Source organism: Aplysia californica, unplaced genomic scaffold, assembly GCF_000002075.1.
Source record: "Aplysia californica isolate F4 #8 unplaced genomic scaffold, AplCal3.0 scaffold00002, whole genome shotgun sequence".
Lineage (NCBI taxonomy): Eukaryota > Metazoa > Mollusca > Gastropoda > Aplysiida > Aplysiidae > Aplysia > Aplysia californica.
In genome coordinates this window covers 4,495,201-4,508,302 of record NW_004797272.1, presented here as the reverse complement: position 1 = coordinate 4,508,302, position 13,102 = coordinate 4,495,201, and the positions used below count along the sequence as shown (strand labels likewise).

Genomic DNA, 13,102 nt, shown 5'->3' with positions numbered 1-13,102 from the left:
CCCACCCCCTCCACCTCCCACCCCCACCACATCCTCCAACTACACTTGAACGTGTCCAAGAGACCACCATTTGTCAAGGAGAAAAGTGGTCATCTTAGACAGGTGGTCCTCTTGAACAGTGTTATTATAATATAGAAAACATGTTGGAGTGAGAGGGGGAAATGGTTATTTTGGACAGGTAATCGTTAGGACAGGTTCAACTGTAGTCAAATAAGCTTTCTTTGTCTTGTTCCTTTTTGCAGGATTGTGTGGATCCTACGATGATGATAAGTCCAATGAGTTTTTCAACCTGGATGGAATTGACCTGAAAATAGGTGGTAAACAACAGAAACAGTTCTCTGAATACTGGAGGTAAGAAATATCAGTCTGTTAGGCTATTTCAAGATTGTTCATTCATTGTTCATTGTTTCAGGAAGCAACATCCCTGCACTCCGGACATGTCCATTGATGCTCCGTTGCTCTCTCCAAAATGTTGCGGAGGGTCCTTCTACTGATTGTGCCAGTGCACATCTGGTTGAACATTCTTCTGTTCTTTCCTGCAAGGATGCCAGATTTTCTGCTTCTTTTTTGTATTCCCAAAAGCATCATCCTCTCCACGGCAGTACTGGCCTCTGCCTCTCTATCTTCCTCCTCAATCAGCTGGCAAGAGAGACATTTCAGGATCTCAACCCTATCTGGTTGAACTGTATTGATAACTAAGGTGGCCTCACCAGCCAATCTGTTGGCTTTTTCATTTCCCCTAACAGCTGCATGGCCAGGGCAGAAAATCCATGTGAGCGATTGTATAGGCGTTGGTTCGATAGCTTGAATCCATTCTGTTCTCAGGAAACCTTTTTCGATCCTTCTGAGGGTACTCATGGAATCAGTGATAAGAACAGCATGGGTTGTGTGGGGGCGATCTTGGGTCATCCAATCAAGTGCTTTCGTGATGGCTTCAATTTCCATTCGCATACTTGATGTAGCCCTGCTGTAGGCTCCAGATGCACTGTGTATGATTTTACTGTTGACGAATGCAACAAATCCCCATCCACTTCTCTGGCTATCTCTTTTCACTGAACCATCTGTATAAATTATAGGATCCCCTGCTTTTGAGTTTGTGTCGACAATCTCGTTGATATCGCTCTCGTTGATGGTGGCAGCAATATTTCTTCTGTCTCTGCCCATGCTTATTTTTACCTTGGTGAGGTCCCTGTATTCTCCTGTCACCTGTTCCCATTCTTCGCCTAGTGGTAAGCTTTCAGGTACACAGATTTTTCTCAGGGAATCCTCTGCTTACGCCATCCAAGATTTTCCTCTCTTGATTCTGCCTCTCCTGTTGTCATGAAGTGCTTTGTGAAGTGGATGATCCTTCTTGCCCATTACACTGAGATACATCTTTGTCTGGGCTATCCTATGGCGTACTCTGATCCCACTTAAACCTAGAAACCTTTCAAGAGGTCACTCTTTGGCACTAGCTGTTCTGTTTTAAGCAGGAAACACTTTACCTTTCAGGGAGCTATTTGTAAACAATTGTTCATTTTGACTGCTCATGTAAGACTCCATCAGGGCGCTGCACAGTTGTGACCAGCTCAAAAAGACACCGTAACAGTTATAAGTTTAACAAAAGAGTAGACTGGCTGTTCAGGAAAAATTCAAACTAATGTATACTCTCACTGGAGATACTCTAATCTAAATAGAAGTAAAATTTGCCTTGAAATTGGAATAGATGCCTGCTAAGAAGGCAACGTGAACTGCTTTTTAGAAGGAAACCAGGCAAGATGCATGGAAATTAGATTAGTTGCTCTGTATTAAGATTACCCTTGTCATTTTGCGGGAGAACAGAGAAGATGAAAATGAAAAAAACTGGAAAGATTCAGATGGATGTCAAAAATATATCCAGACTTATTGGATAGCCTTTCATAACAGAGTACGTGGGTTTATGAGATAGCCTTTCATAATAGAGTACCTGGGTTTATGGGATAGTTTCTTATAGCGGAGTACTTGGCTTTTTCTTTGGAATATCACCCTTCAACACTTAGGTTATTACTGAGCTACTCAAAATTTAATTTTTCCACAAAGAATATTGTTGTTCATTCTGATGTAAACATGAACTGTATGTTTCAGAGTGAAAAAAGAACAATCAATTTATTCTGGCTTCTGCCCGGAGGACATTGAAGATCGTACAAGTTTTGAGTACTGCAATTGTGTAGCAGGGGCTGCACCAACCTGTGGAAGTGACTTGAACCTTGTGGCCTGCAAAAAGGATTCAGTTCTCGAAACGTCAATCATCAAAATATGTAAGATATATGTTAGTTAATTGTCAGGGGGTCCTTCAAGCCATGTTACTGGATTGCTTAAGTTTATTATTTTACTAGGCCATTCTTTCAAGTGCCTGCTTTGATGAGTAGACTATGAAGTGCACTGAATTGCAATTGAGATTAAGACATTTTTCAAAACGTCTTTAATTGACACCTGGATGTAGAGTCAAATGGGTTTTGGTGAAGATACAAAGCATCAAAGAATTTGATTTTACTTTCCCAAATATTTTGGAGTACCACTAGCCACAACACTAATGCCTCTCTAGAGGTTGAATATATGCTCGGATGTTTGGGACTATTCTTCTTTTGGTCTTAGGGTTAAAGAAAAGTTAAACCCCCATTTCAAACTGCTTGACTTAATGCTCAACATCTGGGGTTGTTCAGTGGGTCACAATTAGGTTACAGCTATGCCTTACAGGAACAGAAACCAGCAAACCACACAGTGTAATTATTGGGATCCTCGAAGACGTTTGGGGAGGGAGGGGGAGGTAAAATTAAACATTACTGGTTCTTAGAAAGGGTGGATGATGTCAAGGTCCATGAATACAGACATGCTAATAAATACTTTGTGATACATGTAATTTTCACATTTCTGTGATGCAAGGTGGCGACCGAAAGAAAAGGAAATAACCGTTTTATGTGTGTTACTATGTTGTAGATGAAGATATCACAGCTGAGTTGGTAGCATCTTCTGAAGAGCCAGAGCATTGCTTTGATCCTTTGGCAGAACTCATAGAATTTGAGTTCAATATCAACTACACCTTTGAGTTTACGGTAAGTGATGGTGGATTTTATGGTAAGTGATGGGAGATTATCTTCTATGGGCCTACTAACTTGAGTTAAAAACGTACGTTTTGAATAAATTTTTTCCTAGAATGCATTGGTATTCAAGTACAGATGGTCATGTACTCATTGATTTACCAAGTTTACATTCTAGCTCCTCTGAATCATGGTAAAAAATAGACAAAGTGCATTAGAATTATAGAGGTTTTTTACATCATTCCTGGAACTGAAATTGCTGGCTATATTGATGAAAATCTATCTGAGGGCTTTTTCTAAGTAGATTCTTATTTATGTTGTGTAGAGAGGCTAGGGAAAGGCAGAAAAATGTTTCATTACTTTATTTTTCAAATACGAGTCGGCAGAAATGATCGTAAAGAGCATGTACAATTCATTCATGATCGGCTTCCAAATCCCAAGGTTTTTGAGCATCATTTACTCATGAAACATTTTTTGTCAACATTTAAATAGCAAAACGTCTCTCATGCTTTAAGTTTTAATTCAGTGGCCTATTTACACATATTTACTTCTGCCATCTCTGCAGGCCTACCCAGAATTTTGGCACCATGTCCTTCCCTTCCTTTTTCTACAAATCTCACAATTTGTTTTAATTTGGTTTCATTTTTATGGCCACAATGTGGTGCTCTGTCTTGATGACTGTCAGCTTGCCTAAGTTATTTTATTTTTTCTAATGCCCTTTGAGCATGTCTGGTATTGCCACAAATTTTGCATTCAAGATTTTTACATTAAGGTATAGATCTAGGTGTTTCTGTAGTTTTTAGACTTATTTTTACAACTTTATTATGTTTGTCTTTGTATTAAATACTATCAAATTCGGATTTCAAGCAAATATTTCCGTATGTCTGCCACTCATTTTTAAAATTTTTTTTTTTCCTTTCATATACTATTGTAAAACGTAAGTGTTGTAATACCACCAACAAATAATTTGATTTATCCTAATGGAATTGTTTCAGAATGTCTTCTGGCCAACACCTAGTGGTATAGAATATGAACATGCAAAAGATCTGTGTGGATCAGCACTGATGAGCTCAAGTCTGAGTGCTGCTGGTTGCGGTATTGACTTCACAGTCGATGTGGAAAGTGCCATTGAGTTTTGTATCAACGACATCAAAGTAAGTGCTATCAAGACTGGTCATTACTGTCATGTGTGTACATCTATAGGTTGGACTTAATTGGCCAACTGTGTTATAACATCTCAAGGCCGTAACGTGACCTTTTTGATAATAAAGGACAACTTCCGTTACTACTCATTCTCAGAGAGGTCTTGTGTTTGTTTGTGAGCACGTTTCATAATTATACATCAAGCTATAAGCATAACCAAGAACGTCGTAACAATTACTGTGTAAAAAGGTGATGGTGGCTAAAGTGGTTTATAGCAGACTGGACAACAGAATTGCTTCTTTGACTGTTGCATAAATGTGTCGTGTTTTAGTCAGCATGCTTTTTCCTCAGTTTGTAGCCTATGAATTGCATCTTTGGTTTATTTACTTTTGGAAATCCTTTCATAAGTTCAAAGTAAACCTAAGTAGCTGACCTTGTTGCTTACTTCACCAAACAAACCAAGCAAGATTCTTCTATTTGTGTTTGTTTTATTTGTCTTGCCTGCTGGCTACAACACGCTTACAACAGTGTAATGCTCTTTTCACAACCCTGGCGCCTTCTTACATCTGTCAGATGACATTTTGTGGGGATTTGTATGGGCCTCACCAGAGGTGAGTGGGTGGTTGGCAGGTGCTCTGGTGTGGTTTGCTCCTTCTTTCCTATCAAACATCTATCGTCCTTATCTCCCCTTCTTCTTTTTTATGTTTGTTACTCTCTTGTAACACCTCTAATCTTCTGGCGCTCATATGGCCTTATACAGTTGTGAATGCCGTAAAACCTCTACAAAAGCTAAGAAACACCAGAGGTGTTGGCAGACTATGACTTTGCGAATAGTTCGTCCACAGCCTCAGGTTTGCTAACAATTGCTGATACAGACTGCACAAGTTAATCATGCAACTTGTTTCATTTCTACTTGGCTATGTTTTCATAATGGTCCCTTCTAACTCTGTTGAACACAATCTTGAATATACATCTCCAGTATTGCTCACTTCTTCACAATGTGGGTAACATCAAAGGATCAAGCATTAAGAAACATATAAATGTTTTGGGAAGTAACAAATCTTTTCAGTTTACTTGTCAATATTTCTGTGGAAAAGCATTTGCTATTTTGTTAAGTTCACTTGCATTGTTATCATATCAGCATACATTTGACTCAAGGAAGATTTTCTTGTTTCCAGATGACGGATGACACCAGCTGGACTGTCACAATGTTGAACAATATTCGTATCCAGTGCATTACTCAGATCACTTTAAATGTCACCCAGCAGATCATACCCTTCTGTCCAAATGAATGCAGTGGTGTTGGAACTTGTTTCAAAAGTAAGTTCTTTTAATTGAAGTTCTCATCACTCCCTATTTTGATGGTGGGTGAATGAGCTTAGGGAAAAAAGCATATTATGGGAAAAAGAACTAAGTATTGCATAGGCCTATACATGAAGCAGTTCTCTTCTTTCATAGCCTGATTTGGAATAAATTGTAAATTGTGAGATTGCTTGAAAGCTGGAAGGGAAAGGGGGGGAGGGGGTTTAAAAGTTTAAAAGGCATAACCTCATAAATAGTGGTAAAAAAAAAAATCAAGGATTCGCTATGTCTCTCTTTGGTCTGACAACATTGTTATTTAGACATGCTTCCACAGTATAAGACCATTAAGAAAGAAGCTGACCATTCAGTCAAAATGGTTGTTTTCAGTCTTTTTGCCCCACTTAAAAATTGTTCTGTGTCTAATTTCAAACGCTGGAAAGTTAGCTTTAAACTGCCATCAAGTCAACTGGGAGGGAAGGAAAATGTAGAGGGCATGGCCATAGATTTATAAATATATCCAGCACTGAAGTACTCCCAGAATTAGAATGCACATACCAAGTACCTCTTGTGACTCAAAAAAATAATATACATAACTGTCAACCACTACGTAAAAAGTGTATTAAATATATTTTTGAGGGTCTGAGCATGGCACTCCATTTTTGGTCCAGAAAATGCATGTTCTGTTTTCCTGCTCAGGGGCTTGCTGATGCGGAAGAAAAATTATGAACTTTCAAGACTAGATTTGCAAATAATTATGAGAACAAAGCCCATAGTCAATTAAAGAGGTCTTCTTCAATAGGTCTTCTTTGAATAGCTTGAATTTATTGAATGCAGAAAAGTGTGTGAAGGGTTTGGAGAGGGGTAAGTTATAGAGGAGTTGAGAATCAGTACTGTTAGTTTGCTTTTGATGCAAGAATTATAAGAAACATAATTTTGAATGTGACCTTCACTCTGTTTCAGATTATGTGTGCTTCTGCGGCCCTGATTATGGTGGCTTCGACTGCTCAATCAACCTGATGGTTCCTCCCATCCTGTTTGAGATTGTTGGTGGAAATCTGTGTGATCACAGACTTGATCCAGATGGTTGCAAGCAAATAACTGTCACAGGTTCCAAGTTCTCCCAAACTGTGTCTACTTTAAATGTGTTGCAGTGTCACCTTAAGCGTCTTGTGGTAAGAATTCTGTATAATCAAATCTCACTGTAAGTAGTGTGCAGAGTCAGGTTTTTTTACCCTCATAGCTCGGTGTTCATATACATTCAGACAGTGAGGAGTATTTTTTTTCTTGGAGAAAAAAAATGTTCATGCAGTTCTGTGAAAGATACTCAAAAGTCCTAAGTTGACTTGTTCAAGCCTTCCTGACTAACATGTTAGGGCTGTGACACCCCATGCCATGACTCAGCAAGAAAACTACCCAACTATTAACTCTTTCCGGACGTATCGCCGATATATCGGCTGCGATAGGGTGCCTCAATATTGTTTCGTTTTATCACGATCCATCAGTTATAATTACTTTTTATTGCTATTGAAAAACTCAGAAAGGATTTATAAAACGAAAACATGTAGTTTCACTTTGTCAAAGCGTGGGTTTTGGGGAAAAACGAGTGAATTAGTTCTTGCGTTCTTGCATCAACAAAATGATGTAACCAGACTCAGTATAAATACCATAACTCAACAAAAATTGGAATATTGCTTTCAAATAAAAAGCTGTGCATTCAGAAATTTATGGATTATGCTCTTGCCCTGTATATGATAAGATACCTATGCTGATTTGCTTCCACATGTTTGGTGAATGTAATTTTTTCCGTCAAAATTTATTTTTCTCACCGTCATTGCCATTTCTAACCCTTGTAATGCGTACTTATGTTCAAAATTAATCCTTGTTTCATACTGGGATGTATTCCTCATTCAATTTCTTTCAATTTGATATGTCATATGTTACGTTTTTGAGTGATGGTTATGCTTCTATGAAGTTATTTTGTACACCACCTGCATAGCCAAATCGAGCCAAAAGTTAATTATGTCTAGACCCCCAAAAAAACTACGTCCAGAAAAAGTTAATGTCTGTGATTGTGTATTGTAACATAAATATAATAATGATAATAATAATTAAAATAATTATAATCAGAAAAATAATAATAAAGATCACTTCTATAGCACCCATTCCCTAATGAATCTGGGCGCTTCACAATAAAATGAAATTTAAACCAATTCTTCATGCGTACCGACCTATTCAACATACCGCAATTCTTTCAAATACTTAGGATTACACCCTCCTCATAATCTGATAAGGAATACATACACAAAAAGACAATCACTGGCTACTGATCGCACTTGCTATGGGAGAAGTATCAAACTTGTAACATGTTATATGAGTTCTATTCCTTCTATGGTGAGCTAAAAGTGATTTGTGAAATTCCTCTCACAACAGCTGTTTAACATTTAGCGTTTGATAAGATATGAGATTTAGATCAAGTGATATCTTTTTTTTTCACTGTATTATTATTTAAAAAGTTGAGTGGCTTTCATTGTGCAGAAACTTACAAACATCTTTAGACTGCTGATGTATGCTATGTGCTAAGTCCTTAAGGCAATGTTTACTGTGTTAGAGTACACAAATCACTATTCATGAATGCATTATTTTTGTTTTACTAATGATTGTAAAAATTCATAATGTGGAAAATCAAAAAAGCCATGTATGTTTATGGTTGTTTGTGTCTGGGTTTTACATTTTGTGTGCGTTTAAAAGGTATCAAATCAAGACGTAACCAAAATTTAATATTTATCAAGTCAGGTGGTGGGCGGTCTTTTGAAATGTCAGCGTTCTGGAGGTGCCTTTTCTTTTTGTTTCAGGTCGGTGCCACAGACGTTTCTGTTGACGTCACCAAGACTGAGATCGTATTTGAAGCCACCTTTATCAGCCTTGAAGAAGTGCGATGTAATGTTGATCAGCCTGGCAGTTGGGAAGTGTCGATCAGTAACAAGGAGGGCTATGTCAGCTTACCTCTAGTATTCATTTCGTTCGACTCAAACTGTCAAGTTTGCAGTTTGACTGGATGTACCATAAGGGTCAGTGAAGAAAGTGGAATTTTGTTCAGTTTTCGCAGATGAACGTTATCTTTGTTGAGACTTAAACTTGTGCATCGTTTTACTTTAATTGGATTTGATTTTTACTGCAGATCATGTTTGAATATAGGTCGAACAAATATTTTAGCGTTAATAATATGTTTACTTTTTCAGTGCCCAGAATAGTTTTCTGTAGTTCCAGGATTGGCTTCCAACTTCAAATTTGTTTGAATTACTTTTTCAAGACTTTTCATGCAAAGTAATACACCAAAGGTATGTTAGTTTGCAAATTTATTGAAAATTGTATTTCTACTTTTTTTTTTTTTTTTTTTTTTTATAGTAGAGGGTTTTACAGCGCTCGCAACTGCATAAAGTCATATTAACGCCAAGGGGTGGGTGTCAACAGAGAAGTCTTTTCAGGGAATCAGACTTAGACTGCTCACCTCTCTAGCTTCAACAGCACAAGGTCTGCTTCGACTATCAAGGCACCCCAAAATAGCAGGTCAAAAGGGAGTGACAAACATACAAAAGAAGTAGAGGAAAATTACAATAGTAAGGATCAGGAAAGAAAAAGCAGTTCCCTGTTGTAGATCAGACACAGTTATGAGCATGACATGAGTCAGCCCATTTACGATTCCGCTATGCTTGAACGAGATATGTCTCCCCTTTGGGAATGGCCTAAAGACACTTCAGTCAGTGGCACTGCCTCGGGGAGCTATATTTATTAAAATCCACCTTGTAGAGGTAGAGTACGTAGCAATGCTATGGCTTTTGAGCGATTGTTGACTGCTTTCAGTTTAATGGTTCTTTCAAGACCCAGCAAGAATGCATTATTAATTTTTGTTAACAGGATGACGTCTGTAACATTGGTGGTGAATGCTATGAAAACGGGGCCACAAAGCCAGATGACAACACTCAGATTTGCAACACCAAAGTTTCAAATGTGGGGTGGACTCAAGTAACTGGTAAGTTTATTATACAGTTAGATAGTATACTACCAAGTCACTTTCTTATTTTTAAATAACAGAAAAATGCCTCAAAATGTTATATAAAACACTGTTTTCGCAATGTTTCTTCAAGGGTAAAAGTCTACAATGACTTACTTTTCAATTTTTTCACCTTAAAAAATGTCCTTGATTACTTACTAAGAAACTTTAAAATGATAGGACACCAGTATGGCCCTCCTTTCTGTTTTTACAGAAACACTAAACACAATAAAAGATTAACCTTTTTCCTTTACCTCTTCACTGCCGGCTATGAGCTATATAGCTGTGCCGGGGAAAATTGCTCCTATTACTACTAGCGTCACATAGAGCCCCTAACTCAGAAACTCCATTGAAATCGTTATCATCACTGTCACAGTCATTCATAATTTCGTCTAGAACTTCTGCAGCTGATAAGGAAGATCGATTGGCTGGTCTGTTGGATGCCATTGCGAAAAGAAAAGAAAAAAAAATCAGAAACACAACTCAGAACGTCAATGCTTCACTTCTTCAGAACCAAAAAAATAGCGCTCAGATTCACAGGAGGCTATTGTAATATCAGTGAGGATTAGTTTTGACACAGTTTTGTCCCTTTAAAAAGGGGAAAATTACCTCTAAAACGACTGCTTCAGGGCCTGCCGAATCAGCACCCCCATGGCACGGGGGAAGCATTTTTGGCCCCGTGCGAGCAGTGAAGGGGTAAAATCCAGTCCTTTTTACTGCCGGTTGGAGTTCTTTATAACTTGATAGCAATTTTTAGAGCTATTACAATAGATTTTCCAAATTTTTGTTAACAAATTGGGAGATTTTGGTGCCAAAATCTTTGCCCATGATACTGTAACTCTTATAGACTACTATTATACGTTAAATAAAGGTATATAGAAATATTAGTGCTTGAATTGAAAATACATAATTAATTTGTCATCCTGATTTTTGTCTTCCTTTATTTTTTGGACATGGCCTGTTGATGTCTTGATTTTTGTTGCCATTTTAAGCATGTTTCCTGTAAAATTAAATTATAACTCGTCATCTGACATCATTGTTCAAAATAATACTAAATATATTTATGTGAGTTAGAAATATCTTTTTAAACAGTCTGTAGAAAATTTCTAAGAGGAAAAAATGGAATCATGGCAAAGTGTGGCTAACCTTTATTTATCTCTGCTCATGCTTATGTGTCTCTTTCACAGTACCCAATATTCTAGAGTTGATCCAGCGTTACATCTTCATCCGTATTGAAGGCAACTTCCTGGTGACACCCACGTTCCAGTTACAGGTTTTTGGCACGCCTACACTTATTGATGGTCCTGCAGGAGGGAACGCCATTTTGTTTAATGGCATCAACGAATACCTCAGTCTTATGGACCTAACAGGTATGTTTGTACAGTGATCTGTTTTCATGACCTCTAATCATCTTCATCATCGTCATCTGCCTCTTTACCCACTCTGTTATTAGGTAGCCTATAGGCTGCCAAAAAAAGCTCTCCGTCCGTCTCTGCTCTGGGCGATCTTCTCCTCCTCCAGCCAGCTGTTCCACATGTGCCTGAGACCTGCCTCCAGATTTCATTCCCAGGTGGATCTTGTCCTTCCTCTCTTCCTCCTCCCCTAAGGATTCCCTCTTAGTCTTTGCCTTATCATATTGTGGATTGGCTTCATAAGTATATGCCCAATTCACTCCATCTTCTTTTCCTGATCTCCCTTTCAGTTAGCTATTGTTTGGTTATGATCTCTAGTACAAAATCATATATCATGCATGATTCAATCCAACCAACAATCCATTCCATTACTTAGTTCTGTCAAGAACAGCCCAAATTGTTTCAAGTCACTATATCAGTCAAATAATGATATGGAGGAATAGCTTGTGGTTTTGGCATAACACATTTATGAGGATATAAGTCTGTTGCATAATTATGATTTATCAGTTACACTCATCACTGTTTATACTGTCAACTTAATTTTTATAGAAAAAAAAAGATTTTAAAAACTGGGAGGCATTTTGTTTCAAACTAAGTCTGTGGAAAGCTTAGGGGTTTTTTAAATGTAGAAATGTTTATTTTCTAAGAATGTATGGTCCGTAGTAGTAATTAAAAGTTGAGATCCACAATCTAATTTATTGAAGATGGATAATGTTCTTTTTCATCTGCAATCACTTTGTTGCAGCTCAATTTTATTGTCTTTATTTCTGCTGAAAGGATACAATATAATATTGTCTATTCAATAATTCTCTTTTCTAAATTTTCCTTATTTTAGGAACTTGCTTAGGGGACCTGTCAAAGTGCATATATGGGCTTACGATTAAATTTTCCCTGGCCATCAATGAGTTCCGCAATGATATGTACATATTGTCATGCGGAGGAGACACTAAGGACACCTCAGGCTTATCCATATGGTGGAAAGGCAGCCATCTAAGAGCTCGAGTGAGAACAGAGACGAAGGAATGGAAAGTGAGTATGCTCGGACTGAAGAGATACTTGCTTTACTTTACTTTTCCGATCCAGTGGCCATCTGAGTTCAAACAGAAGAGATCAAGTTAAAGCAATGGATAATTGTATGAAAGGGGTGGATAATTGTATTTTATCATGCTCATTTCTTCAAGTCACTTAAAAACTAGATGTGTGTACATTGTGCTCATTAAAGTGAATATGCAGTCCCCCCCCCCCCCCCCATCCACTGACAGTGATCTCCCTGTTAGTCCCAGTATGTCTGACCACACAACTTCCCATAATCTGTATAATCTGTCGTAAGCGTCTCAATTAAATCTCTAGTTGTAGTCATATTGTCCTTTCCCTATTCTTCAATGAACTGTTCTCTTAATGGTTTAAAAGCTTTTTTTTGCTTTCTTTCCTTCTCTCTTTTTTAATTACATTACTTTACCAACCTCTTGTTTGACTCTTACCATTTGCATTTTTTTTTTAAAGCATCCACTGACTTTTCTCCTTTTCTGAGTCCTTAGTCCTTATTTTATTTTTTCCGTGTCTTCCATTTATTTGATTTTTGCTTTGACTTTCATTCATTTTTCATCATTTTTAATTTTACAATCATGTATGTTTTCATCCCGTTTTGACTGGTCATTCAGGAAATATCTCCGTGTAAAGTGGGTAATGCCCATGATATTTTGTGTTAATTTGTATTGTAACAGAGGCTTCTCCTTTGTTTTCTTTATTCTCCAGTCAGTCAGCTCCTTCTGTCATCTTGAAGTTTATTCACATGATTTTTCAGCTTCTCAAATTTAGTTGCTTATAAGGAGATTAAAAAGCATCAAAGATACTCCTCCATTAGTGTTCAGCCTCAGTCTCGGATATGAAACTAGTGGTTTGGGGGGAGGAGGTTAAATGTTTATGAAATGTTCTCTTTTGCAATAAAAGATTAATTTCATGCTTACTTAACTTTTATATATTATGGGGGGTCTGTTCGTTACTTGCACTACACCTTGCCACGTTCAGTGTGATTTTGTTCATAACGTGATATATTTTTTTTTTTATTTGAAGAAGTTATCTTCAAAGTGCTGTCTGTGTGACTATGGGTAGCTTGTTTAAGGGAGAGTCCGGGGGGG

General features: G+C 37.6%; 1 protein-coding gene across 1 annotated transcript in view; it reads left to right on the top strand.

The window, feature by feature from the left end:
* LOC118477191 overlaps positions 1 to 12,083 on the top strand; it is a 95,539-nt gene extending 83,456 nt beyond the window's left edge. The window contains exons 81-90 of the mRNA XM_035972102.1: positions 243 to 351; positions 2,104 to 2,276; positions 2,956 to 3,071; positions 4,052 to 4,210; positions 5,378 to 5,519; positions 6,462 to 6,673; positions 8,354 to 8,569; positions 9,417 to 9,531; positions 10,740 to 10,922; positions 11,800 to 12,083. Of these exons, the coding sequence (XP_035827995.1) occupies positions 243 to 351; positions 2,104 to 2,276; positions 2,956 to 3,071; positions 4,052 to 4,210; positions 5,378 to 5,519; positions 6,462 to 6,673; positions 8,354 to 8,569; positions 9,417 to 9,531; positions 10,740 to 10,922; positions 11,800 to 12,083 (1,709 nt within the window). The remainder of the gene's footprint in view (positions 1 to 242; positions 352 to 2,103; positions 2,277 to 2,955; positions 3,072 to 4,051; positions 4,211 to 5,377; positions 5,520 to 6,461; positions 6,674 to 8,353; positions 8,570 to 9,416; positions 9,532 to 10,739; positions 10,923 to 11,799) is intronic.
* The last annotated feature ends 1,019 nt before the right edge of the window (positions 12,084 to 13,102 follow it).